This window comes from Ctenopharyngodon idella, chromosome 22 (genome assembly GCF_019924925.1).
Source record: "Ctenopharyngodon idella isolate HZGC_01 chromosome 22, HZGC01, whole genome shotgun sequence".
Taxonomy (NCBI): domain Eukaryota; kingdom Metazoa; phylum Chordata; class Actinopteri; order Cypriniformes; family Xenocyprididae; genus Ctenopharyngodon; species Ctenopharyngodon idella.
Window position 1 is genome coordinate 2,575,936 of NC_067241.1, and position 21,243 is coordinate 2,597,178.

The 21,243-nt window shown below is 39.0% G+C and overlaps 1 protein-coding gene across 2 annotated transcripts in view; it reads right to left on the reverse strand.

The window, feature by feature from the left end:
• Positions 1 to 5,300: 5,300 nt before the first annotated feature.
• The window catches only part of ngfa (nerve growth factor a (beta polypeptide)), a 40,011-nt gene continuing 24,068 nt past the window's right edge, over positions 5,301 to 21,243 (reverse strand). The window contains exons 2-3 of one of the 2 annotated variants that reach the window (XM_051881033.1): positions 8,207 to 8,321; positions 5,301 to 6,349 (exon numbers count right to left, since the gene is read on the reverse strand). In XM_051881033.1, the coding sequence (XP_051736993.1) occupies positions 5,649 to 6,338 (690 nt within the window). In that variant the 5' untranslated portion in view covers positions 6,339 to 6,349; positions 8,207 to 8,321 and the 3' untranslated portion in view covers positions 5,301 to 5,648. The remainder of the gene's footprint in view (positions 6,350 to 8,206; positions 8,322 to 21,243) is intronic. The other variant, XM_051881034.1, reaches the window with a different exon arrangement.

Here is a 21,243-nt window from a genome sequence, read left to right on the forward strand (position 1 = left end):
AGGTGCTTACTCCTTTGCTTATTTGAGGGAAATGGAGGAGGAAAAACGACGCATGAGGCAAGAGAACCCTTTTATAGCTTTTATTTTGCGTTATTTGTCTATTTCTCACTGTGTACCACTTGCATAAACACCGCATCCGTAGGGGCTGCCATTGTTGTTTCGCGGGCTATGTGACGTCAGAGGGCGGAACTGGGAGTGCATCGATCTAGTACGAGTTCACGGGTGGGACGTCACGAGTTTGACTGCCGTTCCAGTGCCGTTCACGGGTAGAAGGCTGGAAAAACACGGGTTACGGTTTGCCTGGAACGCGGCATTAGATGGAGTAATGATGCTGAAAATTCTGCTTTGACATCACTGGAATAACTAAAAGCGAATTGAATAAGCCTCAGGCAAAAGGAAATGCAAATTCACGCCTGTACAGTAGAGGGCGCAGCTCAAACATACCTTTCAGCTGTGCTGCAGTTCTGGATCACAGAAGAATAGGATGCAGGAAAAGAAAGTTCAACACTCTTCAGCAGTAAATAAATAAATAAACAAATGTGCTTTTGGACTAGTCTTTTTTCTTATTAGTATGGTTGAATTGGATCATCAAAGGTCAGAAGCAAGGACATTGGTCAATAAAGTGAGATTAAATAAAAAGTATATTTGTGTTATTTAAGATATTGAAATACAGTACTGCAGGTTTGCGTAATATTCTGTGTCTGCATTTCACAGTTTTATTCATTTAGAGGAATACTGAATCTGTTTTTGTGCAAGTGAGATTAGTAAATGCATGTTCACATTTAAAGGGATAGTTCAACCAAAAATGAAAATTTGATGCTTATTTGCTTACCCCCAGGGCATCCAAGATGTAGGTGACTTTGTTTCTTCAGTAGAACACAAATGATGATTTTTAACTCCAACCGTTGCAGTCTGTCAGTCGCATAATGCATGTCAATGGTAACAAAATTTATGAGAGTTAAAAAAAACATGCACAGACAAATCTAAATTATACCCTGCGGCTCGTGACGACACATTGATGTCCTAAGACACGAAACAATCGGTTTGTGCGAGAAACTGAACAGTATTTATATTATTTTTTTTTACCTCTAATACACCACTATGTCCAACTGCCTTGAGCGCACACACGGCATCCGATGCGTAAGGTGTGTACGTGCTCTGGCGTAGTTTACGCAAGTGCCGGAAGTGATCTCTCGCATGTATACGTCACTCATTGTTTACACAGAGCACAAATATTGGAGGTACGACAGCTAATAAAAATGGTACTTGCGCTTATCCGGATTGTTCAAAAACATTTATTTGTAAAGCTGCCTTTACGAAAGTAGCAAAATAAAATGAAGCTTTGATGTCATAAAACCATGTTTTTTAGTGGTTTACTTTCATTTGTATAACAACTGTTGTACTACAGGCACCATGTTTAAACTACGTCAGAGCTCGTACACACCTCACGCACCAGATGCCGTGCGCGTGCTCAAGGCAGTTGGACATAGTGGTGTATTAGAGGTAAAAAATGATATAAATACTGTTCGGTTTCTCACACAAACCGATCGTTTCGTGTCTTAGGACATCAGTGTGTCGTCACGAGCTGCAGGGTTTATTTGGATTTGTCTGTGCATGTTTTTTTGACTCTCATAGATTTTGTTCCCATTGACGTGCATTATACGACTGACAGACTGCAATGGTTGGAGTTAAAAATCATCATTTGTGTTCTACTGAAGAAACAATGTCACCTACATCTTGGATGCCCTGGGGGTAAGCAGATAAACATTAAATTTAAATTTTTGGGTGAACTATCCCTTTAAGCCGTGTTTCCGCCAAAATGACCCGGAACAATTTGTCCCAGCAACTTTTTAACCCAGGAACTTTTTTCCCCCAGACCTGTTGCTGTCTGCATTTCCATCGCGGTCTAAAGTACCGTGAAGATTAGTCCGGTAACGTTGGACTACGCGTGACTTTCTAGTTCCCACTGGATTTCATCCTCCGCATATAAGTTTAATAAAGCCTGAACCTCATCGTCGGTCCATGTGTCGTATTATTTAAACTCCATTGTTGATTCGAATAGCAAACAACTCTTAATGCACACACCGCAACACATAAAATGCTGCGTGGAGTCAACCCATCAAGATGCTGCGTGAACTCAACTCAGCATGTTCAGCGCCCAAGTCCCACACCTGAAGGTTCCAGAACTTTGAAAAAGTACTGCCTCGCAAGCAGAGACTTTCTGAGGGGGAGAATTTTTACCCAGAACTTCATTTAGGCCCTAGACCCTGTGGTCGAAACACACAGAGTACCACTTCAAAGTCCCTAGTTCCTGGGGAAAGTTCCTTCGGTGGAAATGCGGCTTTAGTCTAGAACTGCAATAAGCATCATGTTCACACAGCACACACAATGCCTCTGAACTTACTCACGATTCCTCTCAACATGGGGACAGGAGAGCTGTCAGTCAAAAAATGGGATACTTATTTGAAAAAAAAAAACAGCTATTTTATTGTAAATTTAAAAGTAATGCGTTACTTTACTCGTTACTTAAAAAAGTAATCTGATTACATTACTTGAGTTACTTTTAATACATTACCCCCAACACTGATACTGACAATCAGTCAGCTGATTGTGTTAACATTACTCTATGATAAACTGTTGCTATTGTTTCACTTAACATAACTGACAGTAACATGTCTATGAAATAAGAATGCAAAAGCAGTCTGGCAACATTATAGATATTTCTTGCTCTGCCTCCTGAAAGAGAACTGCCTTATATAAACCTTTTGGCATTTTTAGATTTGAATTGAGACATTTTTAATCCCTTATGAAGTCAACCGTGGGACGGTCCCCACAATGTACGAGATTTCAGGTTTTACTATCATCAAGGTGACATTTGGTCCCCACCTGACCCACACACACATTCTCTCCCATGCTCTTCTCTCTCCGTCTAAACTCTGTAATCAGAATACATAAACATGTTCTTACATAGACAGAGGTTCAGTTGGGTTGCTCTCTCACAGACTGCCGCCAGGACCTTCATTAATTCAGGATGCCCGTGCACGATTCCAGATGCCGTTTAGCGTGTGCTCCTCACCACTGGCAGGACAGCTGCTATGGTTTACACGTGACCTCCTTTATGGCTGGAGTTGCACTACTAAAGCCAATCTGTTTTCCCCATTGTATATCTTCTTGATGTAACCCAAGGATCCAGAGCGAGATTCTAGCCTGAAATGTCTGCTAGATGTTCCAGGTCACCTTGCATGGATGATTGCACTATGAGTTTTGTCTAATTTATTTTAGCTCATTTTTATGAACCGACATGGACTGGAAAGGAAAGAACATGAGGGATCCCAACTAATCCCTTAGTAGCCTATTCCAGACAATACATTCTTCTCTGAGCGGGAAACAGACAGGGAGATGCTTTTTTTGAGTGCCAACTCTACGTCAGTGGATGAACTTATGATACACGCTTACACATCTGTCGGCACTGTATAAGAAAAACAGTTGTTGCTATGCGTTATAAACAGCGACTCTCTTCAATTTTACCTTAGTTAAAATTTGACAATGCATTAGATTGCTTTCAACAGCTTTAAAATGGACAATGCCAAAAGTCTGTAATAGTTTTCCAAATGAGATGTTTCATATTCCAGTAGTAGATTTGCATGTCAGGACTACTCAAATGAATAGTGTTAAAGCTAAGCTGTTTAAAGGTATATAAAGTTTTAGGTACTTCAAAGCTATCTGTTGGCATTCTCATTCATCTCATCTGTGTTTGTTTCTTGGCAAACTCAAACAGTTCTGGAAGTATGTGACCTGAATTCTGCTGTCAGTACAATGTAACCATTTAGCTTGGGTAAGGACTAACTGCTACCAGACAAACAACCTGGATCAGTTGGATGGTGCAGTGCAAGGATGAATAGGGAAAAAATACAAGGATTTGTGGAATTGTTTTCCTGCTTCAAACTAAACCCTTGTGCAATTTAGCATTTTTAAAAGCAGGTACTTAATGTAATGTTTCAGACACTTAATTGCATGTTAATTTAAATATATATAAACTGCAGTTAGTTGAAATTTAAGTACATCTTTGTATGAAATTTCATAATTCTATTGTCTTTGAGATATGGTTAAAGACGTGTAAGACTGCTAAATGTACTGACAAGCATTTATGGTAGAATAAAATATACTTTAAAAAAGAGTTCTTAAGTGTGTTGAGAAACATTATGAAAGTGCACATTTAATAGAACTAAGTGCATTTCTTTTTCACAAAGGGATACTGTATAATGCAGAGAATAGTTAAAATCATGCTCAATATGGAATGGAAGTTCTGGCTTACAAAATACAGGCCCCGTTTAGGTTATGTTAAAATGCATAACTTTTGCTTCGGTTACACCTATTGTTTACACTACTCTGTTTCTGAAACACTGTGGAAACGCCAGTGTAGACTAGGATCGTTTTCATTCTAAAACGCCCTTTTAAAAAGGCACTAGTGTAAACGGGGCCACACTCTGCGTGATTTGAGCTTAAGAAGCACAATGGTATTCCTGTTGCTCAAACAGAGAAAATTCTGCTAGAAATGGCAGCATTTGATGCAATCTAATTTGCATTCAATAAAAACATTGACTCTTTCCACACCTTAAAAAAAACATCATACTTGTGAAATACTAATCAGTGGGAGGTTTTCAAACTTTAATCTTTAATTATAGATAGATTTAATAAAAAAGTATAAAGATAATAAAAACTGAAAATAAACAGCACTCCCTAGACTTGTTAAAGGGATAGTTCACCCATAAATGAGAAGTCTGTCATCATTTACTCACCAGTTGTTCCAAACCGGTATGAATTTCTTTCTTCTGTTGAACACAACAGATATTTTGAAGAATGTCGGTAATCAAATAGTTGATGGACCTCAATGACTCCAAAAGTAGGCTATTTTTGTTTTTGACTATACTATGTTAGTCAATGGAGTGAACAGAATTTTCATTTTTGGGTGAACTATCCCTTTAAGTTACTCACAAAAAAGGTTGAAATTGAGTCTGTATGCAACACTATCTCATGGCAGTTCGGAACTATTTTTATGTTTTGGCCAGTTGGTGGCTAATTCATATGAATTTGCATGATCTCATTTGTACGTTTGCGTAAAATCCTCATACGCCTCACTGACGGTTTATGTTTAGGGGCGGACCTTCATTCACACTTTTTCCATACAAATTCATACGAAATCTGCATCTCGTAAAATAGTTATTTTGCACTAAATTAACTGCTTTTTTGAAAAATAAGTTTGAATGAGCATTTTGAATGAGATTAAGACAGAAACAGTCTTGCATTGACATACTGAAGTGAGGTGTTTAATAAATAAGAGCATCAACAACACAACAAAAGCTTGCTTTATGTATACTGTATATACACATATATATATATTTATATTTATATTCTGAACGTATAAACTATATAAATATGTCATGCAGTCCTCATAACTTAAACAACCAATAATTTACAGAGTGAGGTAGGGTAGGAGGGGACTGGGTTGCGATGTCATAAACAGAACAGAAAAGGGGAGGGGTCTCGGATCACCAGCGTTGGCAATACGGATGTTGTTATTGACGTGTGGGAGGGGCTTATGACAGGAGGCTGCAGTGGGTTGGCTGAGACACCAATCAATCCATCAATCAATGCCTCCATGAGTTGCGGCTGAGCACGCACACGCAAGCGGCATTGATTCGGATGAACCTCCAGGCGATCTGGTTTTTGTAGGATGTTAGCGCCCGCACGTAGGTATGCGTGTTGGTGCAATACGAGTTCCAGTGCTTGTTGTCAATCCCACGACAGCTAGAGGTTCCGGCTTTAACGCCGCTGGCTCCTTGACCTTGCTTGGGGGTCCCGACGGGTTTCGACACACGGCATGTGGTCTCGAAAAAGAGTTGCTTCTTTACGACGTTGTTGATGCGAACGTGTGGCAGCACCGTGACTTCATTGCCCGCTAAGTCTGTGGCACGGGTCAGGTTGCCAACCCAGTGCTCTTCGCTGTCGCACACCGAGTACTCACCACGATGCAAGAAGTCGTTAGCCTTCCGCCGGACACGTGGGCGTCTGGTAACTCCCGTTTCATTTTCCGTAGGGACCACGTCACTGAACAGCACGCGAGGTGAGCGGTAACGGCGCTTGTTGAAGAGTTTGGGGTCCACGGTGGGGATTAGGTCTTCATAATGCGAGTCCTGATTGGATTGGCCATGAGGCTTGGGTGAGTGTTGTGCTGCTGCATGCTGATTGGCTGGCCCCTGCGCCTGGGTGTGGCCTCCCATGATGAGTGCAGCCTGGACGCTGATCAGGACGAGCAGGACCAGCGTCAACGACCTCATGGGCACTTGTCCTGTTTGCAAAGAGACGGTGAAAAACAATCATCATCATGGAAATGTGCATATTAATTTCTCATGTTATTACCAATACTTTCTGTCAGTAATGTGAACTGGATTTCTGACTGGTTAAAATGGCAGCAGGAATAAAGAACTGTTCATATTGAAGATATTACTATGCTATGCATGGAGGAATCTGGCTGAAACCTGTCGAGAACATGGCTGGGGCATATTTCACCCAAAAATCAAAAGGAAAAAATAAGAAATATTTTTGAATAAAGAAAATGAAGGCTGTTTTAAGGCCATCATTTTTTTTTTATTTTTTATATTGAGATTATTTTAATGACTATTGAGAAACCAAAATTAGATTAAATAAAAATGAAATCAACAGAATTATTTAAGTTTAATTAAATTAAATTCAAATTAACTGACTTTACACTGGTTTACACTACCATTTAAATTTTGCAGTTGGTAGAATTTTTTTATGTTTTTGAAAGAAATGTATCTGCTCAAAAATAAAGTAAAAACAAATATTATGAAACATTATTGTAATCTAACATAACTGTTTTCTATTGTAATATATCTTAAAATGTAATTTCTTCCTGTGATCAAAGCTGAATTTTCAGCATCTTTACTCCAGTCTTCAGTGTCACATGAATCATTCTAATATGATGATTTGATGCTCAAGAAACATTTATTATGTTGTTGTTGTTCTAAAGAACAGCATTTATTTAAAAAAAAAAAAGTTTTTTTGCAACAATGTAAATGTCTTTACTTTCACTTTTGATCAATTTAATTGAGCTTTGCTGAAAATGAAAGTGATGTGACATGGAATTTGTTTTGTGCACACACAGCAGTGAGCAGTGAACACACACACACACACACACACACACACACAATTTTTGCTGCGACGCCCGGGGAGCAGTTGGGGGTTCAGTGCCTTGCTCAAGGGTCTCACCTCAGTCATGGTATTGAGAGTGGAATAGAGCACTGTACATTCACTCCCCCCACTGACAATTCCTGCCGGTGCTGAGACTCGAAGAAAGTGCATCCATCCATCATAAACGTACTCCACACGGCTCCAGGGGGTTAATAAAGGCCGAAGCGATGCGTTTAAGAAAACGTATCCATGTTTAACAAATTATAAAGTAAAATTACTAGCTTTCACCAGACCGCCTACCGTATTCAACTTACGAAGAAAGTGTAACTCCTCTCACAGTTCAAAACGCCTACGTTATGTCCTACGCCTTCCATATTCAACTTACGAAAAAAAAAAACATAAATGACACAATGTCAGTTACACTTTATTCATAAGTTGGCGGAAGCTAGATATTTTTCTTTATAATGTATTAAATATGGATATTTTTCTTACAAAAATGCATAGCTTCACTTCAGAAGGCCTTTATTAACCCCCCGGAGCTGTGTGGAGTACGTTTATGATGGATGGATGCACTTTTTTTTGAGTTTCAAACTGGTGTTTTCCATTCACTGCTATTATAAGGCTTTGGAGCATCAGGGTGATTATTAATATAACTCTGATTGTATTTGTCTGAAAAAAGAAAGTCATATACACCTAGGATGGCTTGAGGGTGAGTAAAGCTTGGGATAGTTTTCATTTTAAACTCAACTAATCCTAATGTCCTCACTTGTATAGTGAAATATTATGACAACCGACTAGTGTTGGTTATGACAACATTTTACTGGTCCTCACTAGTTATAAATAGGGGTGTGGTTGGGTTAGGCCATTGAAAATATCATTAACCTGATATAAAATCAATGGAAGTTTATGCAGTGCCATCACTGATATTGTTATACAAATTAACGTATGTGTTTGTGTGAGTGAGTTTGTACAGTATATGTCTCTGCTCACTGACCTGTGAAATGTTCAGAGTTGAAGTGAGGGCCCAATGGGCTGCTAGAGCCAGAGTCCAGTGCAGGCTGACCCCCAAGCGCCTGCCATCAGGACTGGCCTGTGTTCCTGCTTTTTTTCTGTAAAACACACACACACAGTGGCTCTTTAGGTACAACAACATCCAAGTACATGCATTCAGTGGTCTGAATATAATCTTCAAAGCTGCTATAATAATAAGGTCAATGACGAGTTATACATATTCTGAAGTTTTTATAGTCTAGAACCTGCAAACATATTTTTCTCTCAGTATTCACATCAGAAAGTATGTGGCTGCATGAACTCAAAGTGTGCAACAGTAGGGTTCTGAACGATTTTGGTTGTTAACTGATGATATACACTGATCAGGCATAACATTTTGACCACCTTACTAATATTGTATTGGTCCCCCTTTTGCTGCCAAAACAGCCCTGACCCATCGAGGCATGGGCTCCACTAGACCCCTGAAGGTGTGCTGTGGTATCTGGCACCAAGATGTTAGCAGCAGATCCTTTAAGTAATGTAAGTTGCAGGGAGGGGCCTCCATGGATCATACTTGCTTGTTCAGCACATTCCACAGATCTGGGGAATTTGGAGACCAAGTCAACACCTCAAACTCATTGTTGTGCTCCTCAAACCATTCCCATTTTTGCTTTGTGGCAGGGCGAATTATCCTGCTGACAGAGGCCACAGCCACCAGGGAATACCGTTTCCATGAAAGGGTGTACGTGGTCTGCAACAATGCTTAGGTAGGTTGTACGTGTCAAAGTAACATCCACATGGATGGCAGGACCCAGAGGTTCCCAGCAGAACATTGCCCAAAGCATCACACTGCCTCCGCCGGCTTGCCTTCTTCCCATAATGCATCCTGGTGCCATGTGTTCCTCAGGTAAGCAACGCACACACACCCGGCCATCCATGTGATGTAAAAGAAAACTGTAAGAAAAAAGTAAAATGATTCATCAGACCAGGCCACCTTCTTCCATTGCTCGGTGGTCCAGTTCTGATGCTCACGTGCCCACTGTTGGCTCTTTTGGCGGTGGACAGGGGTAAGCATGGGCAGCCTGACTGGTCTGCAGCTAAGCAGCCCCATACGCAACAAACTGTGATGCACTGTGTATTCTGACAACTTTCTATCAGAACCAGCATTAACTTATTGAGCAATTTGAGCTACAGTAGCTCGTCTGTTGGATCGGACCACATGGGCCAGCCTTCGCTTCACACATGCATCAGTGAGCCCATGACCCTGTCGCTGGTTCACCACTGTTCCTTCCTTGGACCACTTTTAATAGATACTGACCACTGCAGACCGGGAACACCCCACAAGAACTGCAGTTTTGGAGATGCTCTGACCCAGTCGTCTAACCATCACAATTTGGCCCTTGTCAACTTTGAGGACAACATGTCAACATGTTCACTTGCTGTCTAATATATCCCACCAACTAACAGGTGGCGTGATGAAGAGATAATCAGTGTTATTCACTTCACCTGTCAGTGGTCATAATGTTTTGCCCGATCGGTGTATATGTCAGAAGGGACTTAAACCTTAATAATAAATAAATAAAACATTTTTAAAAATGGCAATAGCTACAATACCCCACAAAGCATTGTGAATGACATCCTTGAGTAACTCCAGACACTTAAACAACGGATGGTCACACTTTAGATTAGGGCCCAATTCTCACTGTTAACTACATTTGCCTCAATAAACTTCTAATTACTGCTTATTAATAGTTAGTAAGGTAGTTGTTAAGTTTAGGTATTGGTAGGGTTAAGGGATATAGAATATGGTCATGCAGAATAAGGCATTAATTTGTGCTTTAAAAGTACTAATAAACAGCCGATATCCTACTAATATGCATGATAATAAGCAACTAGTTAATCATGAGAATTGGACCATAAATTAAGGTTTTACCTTTTATTTTATTTGCAATGCTAAACAAAGTCTTGTATCTTTTAAAAGTTTTAATATACTTTACTGTACAGTCTATGAAGTTTGTAAAATTGTGATTCATTTTGGAGCTGATTGGTTTGTTTCTTGTCTTTTTTATTTTGGAAAAGGACAAAATGAATGGGGAAAATACTTACAAAACCACACAAAAGGTCAGGGTTAATTACGCTGTATTTACCCATATGCTCACCCAGACCATTAGTCACTTCAGTTGCCTGAAGTGTCATTCCGTTAAAAGTGTGATATTTTACACTTCATTATGAGACCTCTGCCCCCATCTGAACCACACACTAGAAAGTGTTTCATTAGAAACCATCCATCAGACTGAGCTTTCTGAATTGACATTAAAAGCACCACATATGGAAGCTTTAATAAAGTTAACCAACGGACCTTATTATTGCGTCAACAACAATAAACAAAGTCTAAATTCAGGATGCCAAATAAATTGGATCATGATTAATATTACCTGCACAGCTTATAAGCAAAACATCCAAAAGCAATCCAAAGCAATTTAGTTCTAGTCCCTGCAAACATCAGCCTCTTCCATATTTACACCACAAATAAGAGACATCCAGACAAAATTTATTGTGACAAAAGGAACCAAGTAAACAGGTTCATTTAAAGTCAGTATTGTTTTGTCAAAAAAAAAACCCAAAAAAAAAAAAAAAAAAAAAAAAAAAAACACAGTCCCAGCACAATCCTGGTCACCCAGTGCCCACAAACGTGTTTACTCGAAGATCCAGTGTACTGTAAAACAGAGAGACAAGCCTATTTCCAAACACTGCCACTCTGTTTACATAAGGTAAAGCCAAAGAACAGGCGTAATGCCAAATCTGTGCTGGCATAATCTCATAGGCTTCCTAGTGTGCAAACTAGTAATGTTTATTGTGCAATAATAGTATTAATGATCAAAATGCACTGCACAGCATCTATGCAGGATTCATAAAGGTTTGATGGTGGGATATTTTAAAAAACGTGCAATGCTCACAATCAAATCATAAGCATGGACTAAAAAAGCAACCCTCAACTTTGATAATCAGGAGAAAAGTGAGCAGATGGTCTGCAATCTGCAAACCGTTGCTTTCAGATGATCACACTTTGTGTGTGATTGTATGACTATGTGTGCATGTACTTGTGTAAAAAAACAGAACACTCCACATGTACACTAAGCATGTACATCTAAGCATTCTCAAAACAAAATAATTTACTAAAAAACTGAAACACACACACACACACACAGATTGACAGACAGACAGATATGATGATGATAGATAGATAGATAGATAGATAGATAGATAGATAGATAGACAAGACTGTCCTCCTCCAAAAAACGACCCATAGGTCATTTTTTCAAGCACCTTATTATGACCTATATTTACGTTTTAAAGTCATGCGCCCTCTAGCTGGCGTAAAAATAATGACAGTGTCGTGTTTCGTCTATCGTCATGAAATGACATATGACTGTCGTTACCAATCAAAATGCGTGTTCATTTTAATGCAATGTGTGGACTTTTTATAAGATCACTTACCCGCCATTTGTCCTATTTCCATTTAGCAAAACTTATTTATTAATTTTTTTTATTAATGGCTACACCTACACCTACACCAACCCTAAACCTTACCCTTAGTGATTTATAGTGCATATACATACACTTTATGAGCACATGCGTTCCCTGGGATCGAACCGGGTGTGCCTCATACGTCCTGAAAAGTGAAGCAGCGGGCTCTTTGATCGCCCCGCTGGTGGCTGGATGCAGTACAGGTCATAAACCTCGCCCTCTCCATTCAAACGAACGGGAAAACGAGTCAAAACCAAAAAATAAATTACGCTTCAAATAAAATTTTCCGAAAGATGGTTTTGGTCATTTAAGGTAGTTGTTATCACGCTGATATATATTCAATTGTTCGTTTTTGTGATAAGTTTGATTTTAGCTAGCAATTTGATGCTAGAAACGGGGCATCTTCATGACTGACAGTTGTAACTGACAGCTCCTCTGAGGACTGTCGGAGCTTCGAGGGGAGATTGAAGATATATAACTATTAATTTTCGATTTCTGTGTTATTTCACACCAACAAAATGAGTTGTTCAGCAGTAAACTGTAACCGACCTACAGGATCTGATGGATCACTGAACTTTTTTCAGTAACATTAAATGTGGGCTTTATAAGCTAATTAATAAATGTTATTAGCTAAGATAACACGCCTAACGTTAACCATGACGGGAAAAAGCAGGTGATCGTTATCTGGCAGTAACTAATTATTTTTATGAGTATAAAATAATAATTAGCAGAACAAAACTAATGATGGCCTACTCTTATTAATTATAGAGCACTGTCTACAGCAATCGATCTCCTGTAACGTTAGTTTAACTTTATTTAAAATGGCAGGACCGTTTATGACATTTTAGAGTTGTTTCTAGTGGCATATTATATTGAGTTTATCTACTGAATTTGCGGTTTCAAAAATATTATTGCTCTAGAAACAGAATAGCCTATTATTTTATAGGTAAAATTTTAAATTGTGTATAATTTATATAGCCTATTTAAAATACATCAATGATGACACAGTCGTCTGGGCGGAAGTTTGATACCGCGACTCCGCCTCCGGGCTCCACTGACGATTCCTTCTGCGCATGCCCAGGCTCCAAACTGACGTTTTTGCGTAACATGTCAACGCCCATCGTCGTATGTTTTACATTCAGTTCATTACAATGGAAGGAAGCGGCGTCGCGTCGTCCATCTTTTTTTTTTACAGTCTATGGATCGAACCCACGATCGCATGATCATATGATTGCATATTGTTTTATATTGCAATGCTCTACCAATTGAGCCACGCGAAAGCCCAAAACATGACGCAGGTAAAAGGGTACAATGCATTAAAATGAAAGTGTCCTGTTGTCGATAGGGGCGCAACTTTAGCAAACGGTCCTATGGGTCGTATTTCAGGGAAGTGACAAACAACCTATATCGGCGTATTGGTTGGAGAACATGTTGAGATAGATAGATAGATAAATAGATAATAGATAAATAGATCAGACAGACAGACAGACAGATAGATAGATAGACAGACAGACAGATAGATAGATAGATAGATAGACATGTTAGGGACACAGAGAGAAAGAGCGCTTTATTCACAGTCACCACTAGAGGGCAAAACTGCACTAACATTTCATCCAAACACATCTGGGGAGCAAATAGAGGCATTCATTGTCACGGGTACAACTCTGCACATGGCAGCAAGGGCTAGACTAAACTCTCAAGCAAACAAACAGGACGGAACCAGAACATAAAAACAATAAAGCAACGCAGCCGCACATACTGACTGTATATGTTTCCCTGTATATGTTTTGCAGCTGAGGGATTCAGCTCACAAACTGAGGCCACACCCATTGTTTGCGTCTGGGGCTGCTCTCACATGCATGATATTGCCCAGATGTCACCTAATGTTGTGCTTTCAGTTAGAAGTTTGTCACACAAGGAGAAGAGAAAGCCTTAAGTGTCTGGATTGCACCGTGTATGAACGCCAGCATTTTCGTAAATAATATAACATAATATAACATGACAATTTAATGTTGATAACATTAACAATAATATTAATATTAAAACACTTTTGTGTACATCAAATGCTGTAAACACATTGTGTGGGCTCTTCTTTGTGTTTGAACATTTGTTACAAAGTTTTAAATCACACCTGGTGAGGAATTTTCCAGGTTGATCACAAGTTAAGCTCAATCAACTGCATTTGTGGCATAATGTTGATTACCACAAAAGTTCATTTCCACTGTTGAAAAAAAAAAGAAAGAAAAAAAGGAAATCTGGGTTACAGTGAGGAACTTACAGTGGAAGCCCTTGTGAAAAAGGAGTATGCTTAATTGTATTGAATGTGCACTTGTAATGTACTTCAAATCTTCAAATTATATTTTTAAAAACCTGTACTTGCAGATAATATAATATTAATGAAATAAAAGGCCGCTTAGAGTAAGGAAACTTATAGAGAGATTTCAATTTCACAACTGTTTCTTAACACACTTAAAAGGGTTAGTTCCCCCAAAAATGAAAATTCTGTCATTTATTACTCACCCTCATGTCATTCCACACCAGTAAGACCTTCGTTCATCTTCGAAACACAAAGTAAGATATTTTTGATGAAATCCGATGGCTCAGTGAGGCCTCCATTGCCAGCAATGTTACTGCACCTCTCAAGGTCTATAAAGGTACTAAAAACATATTTGAAACAGTTCATGTGAGTTCAGTTGTTCTATCTTAATATTATAAAGTGACAAGAATACTTTTTGTGCTCCAAAAAATATAAAAAATAAAAATAAACAATTATATATTTCAACAATATCTATTTGGGCCGATTTCAAAACACTGCTACGGAGCTTTACGAATCGAATCAGTGAATCGGAGCGCCAAAGTCACGTGATTTCAGCAGTTTAGCCGTTTGATAGGGGATCCGAATCACTAATTTGAAACAAAAGATTCATAAAGCTCAGAAGCTTCATGAAGCAGTGTTTTGAAATCGGCCAATATAGATATTGTTGAAATTCATTATTTTGTTTTTTTTGGCACACAAAAAGTATTCTTGTCGCTTTATAATATTAAGATAGAACCACTGAAGTCACATGAACTGTTTCAAATATATTTTAGTACCTTTATGGATCTTGAGCGGTGCAGTAACATTGCTGGCAATGCAGGCCTCACTGAGCCATCGGATTTCATCAATAATATCTTCATTTGTGTTTCGAAGATGAACGAAGGTCTTACGGGTGTGGAACGACATGAGGGTGAGCAATTAATGACAGAATTCTCATTTTTGGGTGAACTAACCCTTTAAGTACACTTTTAAAAAGTGCAATTTGTAAGTGAAAGTTTTACTCTAAAGTACATTTTAAATCATTATGTTTTAATAATCTTTTGTCGTGCTTTAAAGAAGTAGCCTACACTTATTTTGATGTGTTGACTAATGTGTGTTCACACTTGTAGTTCGGTTAGTTTGGTCCAGACCAAAAAAAAAACAAAAAAAAACATTTAGTCCTGGTCCGATTAGCGTTCACATTGGCAATTTTATCACCGAACCAAAAGATACCGAACCTAAAGCCATACGTTCACAACCTGATTGGTAGGATCTTATGACGTATTGCCTATTTTGAGACGGAACTTACCAAACATCCAAAACAATGCTGTGTGCTGAGATAAATGCGCTTGTTGTGTGCGCGTAGCCTGCATATGATGGTATTTTGGCCAGCTGGGAACTCGTGAAGAGCTTATAAAATGTGTAAAGGAGTCAAAACAGCAGCGGGAATCCATCCGTCACACATAGGGTGACCACCTGACTATTGATCTGTTGCAGGACAGTATGTGATTTTGCGGGACAAGGGGGGACACGTGAGACAGATAAATTTACAACCATTACGCTATGTAAACATTGATTTAAATTTGTTGGCAAACTTGGCATATGCGCCGATTAATGTTTCTGCTGGTGGGTTCCCGAACTATAATGTTGCGCTTATGGCAGCATTAAATCCTGGAGAGAAGACAATTCTAGATTTACGGCTGCACATGCAGGAGGAAAAAGTTTGAGCACGCAGGTGTAATATCTGAGCGAGAGCGCGCGCGCGTCCAGTTTTGTGCAAGGGAATCCGCCTGTGAGTGGAGAGATTGCTCGCGCATTTAATGCGCTCTCTACATTTTTCATTATAATAACGCCATAGAACCCGCATTAAATGAACTATTAACGTGAGAAGAAAGTTGTGTCTGAACGTCGCAATTTTGTATTGGTTAAAACAAATGAGGAATATCTCGTTTTTCCGTAGGTGCTCGACCATTTCCGTGGGTGGCGCTTGATCGCCGCCGTTCGTTGGAAATATTTAACAGCAGGATGGATGATTACATGCTTTAAATCATCGATCTGGACAGCTTTGAGCAGCTCTTGAGGTTCTTATCCAGTTTGTGAGATGAAATCCTTGCTGGTGTAGTTGTGTTTACCGACTTTGATGAGGCCTGCTCTTATCCCTTTGCGCTGTCCAGTCAGTTGTCGAATATGACGGCTGCACAAATAAATTTTTAAATGCCAGTCACAGTTTTTATTATATTTTCTTACTGTAGTGTTGTAATTTCAGGGATGAAATTTTTTTTTACAGACATAAATGAAATGCGGGACACTAGTGTTGCGGGACGCGGGACAAAGCTCCCAATTTCGGGACTGTCCCGCAAAGACACGTGTCTGATGCCTGTGATGGGCAAACTCGCGACTATGACGAAAAAAAAAAAAAAAAACAGTAGCCTATGCGTGAGGATTCTGTCCTTTTTAAGGTCTCATCTTCCTGTTTTTGGTTCGTTTACATGTCTTTGGTCCGTGTTGCGTTCATATATCATTCGAACCGCACCAGAGTTCGTTTGGAAGCGGACTTAGACCCATCTTTTCATTGGTCTTGGTCCGCTTGTTTGTTGCGCACCAGGGTTCGGATGGCAGCGTTCACACGTTCAAATGAACCGCACTAACAGAGCAATCGCACCAGGGTTCATTTTAATCGAACCAAACATGACAAGTGTGAACACACCATACTGAAGCACATGAAACGTACTTGATTATAATTTTAACTGCAGTGTGTTATTATATGTTAATACAGTTTAAATATACTAAATTGTAACTTCATCATTACAAATGTGTGATTACAAATATATTTTAATACATGATATCTAAAGGGTACAATAGAAATTACAATAAAGTATATTTAATGTATATTTAATATGATAGCCATATTTCAAAGACAATAGAAGTAATTATGCAACTACATATAAAGATGTACTTAAGTGGGTCAAAAAGCACTCGTAAGTTCAACTTATTGCATACATACTTGTTCCTTAACAAAATTTCATTTTCCAAAAACACATTATTATTTCTGTAACATTTATTTATTTATTTATTTATTTTTTTTAAAGTATGCTGAAGTGTAATTGTGAGTGAGTGAATGCGACCAGCCTATACGTTTTAAAATACTTATTGTTTCAAAAGTATAGCCAGCCACAAGATATAAACAATATGTGTATTAACATTATTTTAGTGCAACTCCTTTGCCATGACAACACCTAAACCCCCTTAAAACAACCATAAAATGACAAGAACCGTTTTACAGCTCAAGTTTTAACCGAATAATTAATGGTAGTGCTTTTATAAAATTATAACACTTCTGCTCTCCAAAAATTGACCCCATTCCCTGCCATTATAAGTGTGTTACAGATGTTACACATAGAGCTTAACTTGTTTTAAACCCGGAACTTTGCTCTAAAAGGCTGAAAATATTAACCAAGTCGTCAACTTCTTTCATAACCTTTATGTCACAGTTTAAAGAAACATTTTGGCTTTTGACCCTAACACATTTTAAGGAACCTGATTATAAAATGTTATGATTCTTATTTCGAAAGATATGAAGCTGCTGCTCTCTTTTGTACCCGTACAAAAATCCCCACCAGCACATGTGCAGCATGTATAAACACACACTCATCAAACTGATACACAACGACTAGTCCTTTAAGTCCTGTAGCGCTGAGTACACTTCGTATTCGAATGCTACATAAATTACCTCCGAACTGCCTTTGGCGAAACCTATATAAACACACCGCGCAGTGCAGCCACCGAGGGTCAAAATGGTTTACTGAAGACCTCCAACCCGCGGTGCTCAGAATGCACTTTTTCTTCTCTCACAGACTTTCCTAACATCTAACATTAATCACATGACTTTAAAACACAGGCTGGTACCTGAAACAGTCTCTGCCAGAAATTGGTGATGACAGGAGGGGTTTTGTGAGAGATTACATGGTTTGAGGTTTGTGGTTGTTATCCATTCTGTTTATTTTAATGGTAAAAATAACACAAGACATCATGGCCTACCTTCCTGTAGAGGAAAAGAAAAATGGAGGTAAGAGGGAAGCTGATCTGCACGTGTAAATGCAGATATTTACTTTCAGTTTTCAGTGCAAATAAACATTTTAAAAGCCAATTAAATGTTTTTCCCCAAAAACATATATATATATATATATATATATATATATATTAGAGATGCACCGATGTATCGGTACAATCAGTATCAGATAAAAGCTATTATTATCACTATCGGCCATCGTCCGATTGTTTAACAACTGCCGATGGTCAGAGCCGATTATATCCTGTCGATCAAAAGGGTGCGGAAAGACGAGTTAAGACTGCAACTCATACATACTGTGTGTGAAGAAAATCACTCGTGTTGAATTTGAACGCATTAATAGTTTAAAAACAGTGACCCTTTTTGACCCTATGAATGACCCGTAGTTCAAGCCAGGGTTGCCAGGTTTTTTTTCCTACATCAAATATTATTTGTAGCGCCTCCCATCCAATAATCGCAAAAAGATTTGTGCTTTATTACTTCTGATAAGAATTCAAGTTTCAGTTTTAAAATTCTGTCCATTTTATCATGAAATTCAAACAATAAATGGCGTTTTGACGTTCTTAAATGTGACGTGTCAGATTGCTGTAATGCCTCAGTTCAGGCGGCAGCTCGGAGCGCAAGTCTTGTTTTCCTCACTAAACATTTTTACTTAAAAATTGGTTAACCTTTATTTTGATGGTCCACTTTAGACATTCTACTAACTTTAAGTAGCTTTGCAACTTCTTGTCAACTAACTCTCATTAGAGTATTAGTAGACTGTTAAGTTAGGGCCAGGTGTTAGGGTAAAGAGAGCATCAAAATAAAGTGTTAGCAAATATTAAGCAGAGAGTCTACTATGGCTACATCTACATTAATCCAGATATTTGAAAAAACACATTTTCTTTTCAACACTACTGAAACTCAATCTACACTAGTATTTTCAGTCGTTTTCCAAATGCAATTTCGAAAAAAAGCAATTGTGAGTAAATATTTTGTCATCTTTGCAAGACTGTAATATGAAGATTATACAAAGGAACATTTATCTTTAGCAACACTATGAAAGTAAATAGCAGGCACAACACTGATAATATAACCATAGATATTATGGGTACAATACACCAATCAGGCATAACATTACGACCACCTTCCTAATAATGTGTTGGTCCCCCTTTTGTGGCCAAAATAGCCCTGATCCATCGAGGCATGGACTCCACTAGACCCCTGAAGGTGTGCTGTGGTATCTGGCACCAAGATGTTAGCAGCAGATCCTTTAAGTCCTGTAATTTGCAAGGTGGGGCATCCATGGATCGGATTTGTTTGTTCAGCACATCCCACAGATGCTTAATTGGATTGAGATCTGAGGAATTTGGAGGCCAAGTCAACACCTCAAACTCGTTGTTGTGCTCCTCAAACCATTCCTGAACCATTTTTGCTTTGTTTCAGGGCGCATTATCCTGATGAAAGAGGCCACAGCCACCAGGGAATACCGTTTCCATAAAAGACTGTACATGGTCTGCAACAATGGTTAGGTAGGTGGTGTCGAAGTAACATCCACATGGATGGCAGGACCCAAGGTTTTCCAGCAGAACATTGCCCAAAGCATCACACTGCCTCCGCTGGCTTGCCGTCTTCCCATGGTGCATCCTGGTGCCATGTGTTCCCCAGGTAAACAACACACACGCACCCGGTCATCCACGTGATGTAAAAGAAAACGTGATTCATCAGACCAGGCCAACTTCTTCCATTGCTCCGTGGTCCAGTTCTGATGCTCACGTGCCCACTGTTGGTAGTTTCGGCGGTGGACAGGGGTCAGCATGGGCAGCCTGACTGGTCTGTGGCTATGTAGCCCCATACGCAACAAACTGCGATGCACTGTGTATTCTGACACCATTCTATCAGAACCAGCATTAACTTTTTGAGCAATTTGAGCTACAGTAGCTCGTCTGTTGGATCGGACCACACGGGCCAGCCTTTGCTCCCCACGTGCATCAGTAAGCCTTGTCTGCCCATGACCCTGTCACCGGTTCACCACTGTTCCTTCCTTGGACCACTTTTGATAGATACTGACCACTGCAGACTGGAAACACCCCACAAGAGCTGCAGTTTTGGAGATGCTCTGACCCAGTTGTCTAGCCATCACAATTTGGCCCTTGTCAAACTCGGTCAAATCCTTGCGCTTGCCCATTTTTCCTGCTTCTAACACATCAACTTTGAGGACAAAATGTTCACTTGCTGCCTAATATATCCCACCCACTAACAGGTGCCGTGATGAAGATATAATCAGTGTTATTCACTTCACCTGTCAGTGGTCATAATGTTATGCCTGATCGGTGTATGCATCACATGACTAAAGTATAAAGTCTAGGAATGCCTCCGTTTTCACAGTCCATACTACAGTGCCAAAACAGCGTTTTCAAATTTATCCACATGGGAAAGCGTTTTCAAAAAGCTTCATCTTCGTTGACAAAAATGGACTCTCAATGTGGATGGTAGGCCAAAATGGAGAGAAAAAATGTGATTTCAAACGAAAACATATTAGTGTGGACAAGGCCTATTATAATAGTCCCACTTTATATTAGATGCCTTTAACTACTATGTACTAACATTTAAATTAATCATTTGATACAATGCACTTCTGTGTACATACATGTTTTAACATTATACATCTATAATTACACTGTTAACCCTTCCTTTACACCTTAACCCAATCTTAAACCTACCCATACCACCAAACCTGTCCTTAACTTTACCCGTATACCACCTCAGTAGCAGCACAAGTTTTTTTTTTTTTTTTACAATACAATATGAACACAAAAAGTACATTGTACTTATTTTTGATGTAAGTACATAGTAGTTAAGGCCGCCTAATATAAGGTGGGACCTAATATTCTAATGACTGCTAGTTGACATGTAGTTGCAAAGTTACTTATAGTCAGTAGAATCTTTGAAGTGGACCATTGAAATAAAGTGCTACCAAAAATCACACTGCACAACCATTTACATTAAACTAGTGAATGCAAAAATTTTGATAGTCCACTTTAGACATTCTACTAACTCTCATTAGAGTATTATAGACTGGGTAACACTTTAGTATGGGGAACACATTTTCACTATTAACTATGACTTTTGCCTCAATGAACTCCTAATTTACTGCTTATTAATAGTT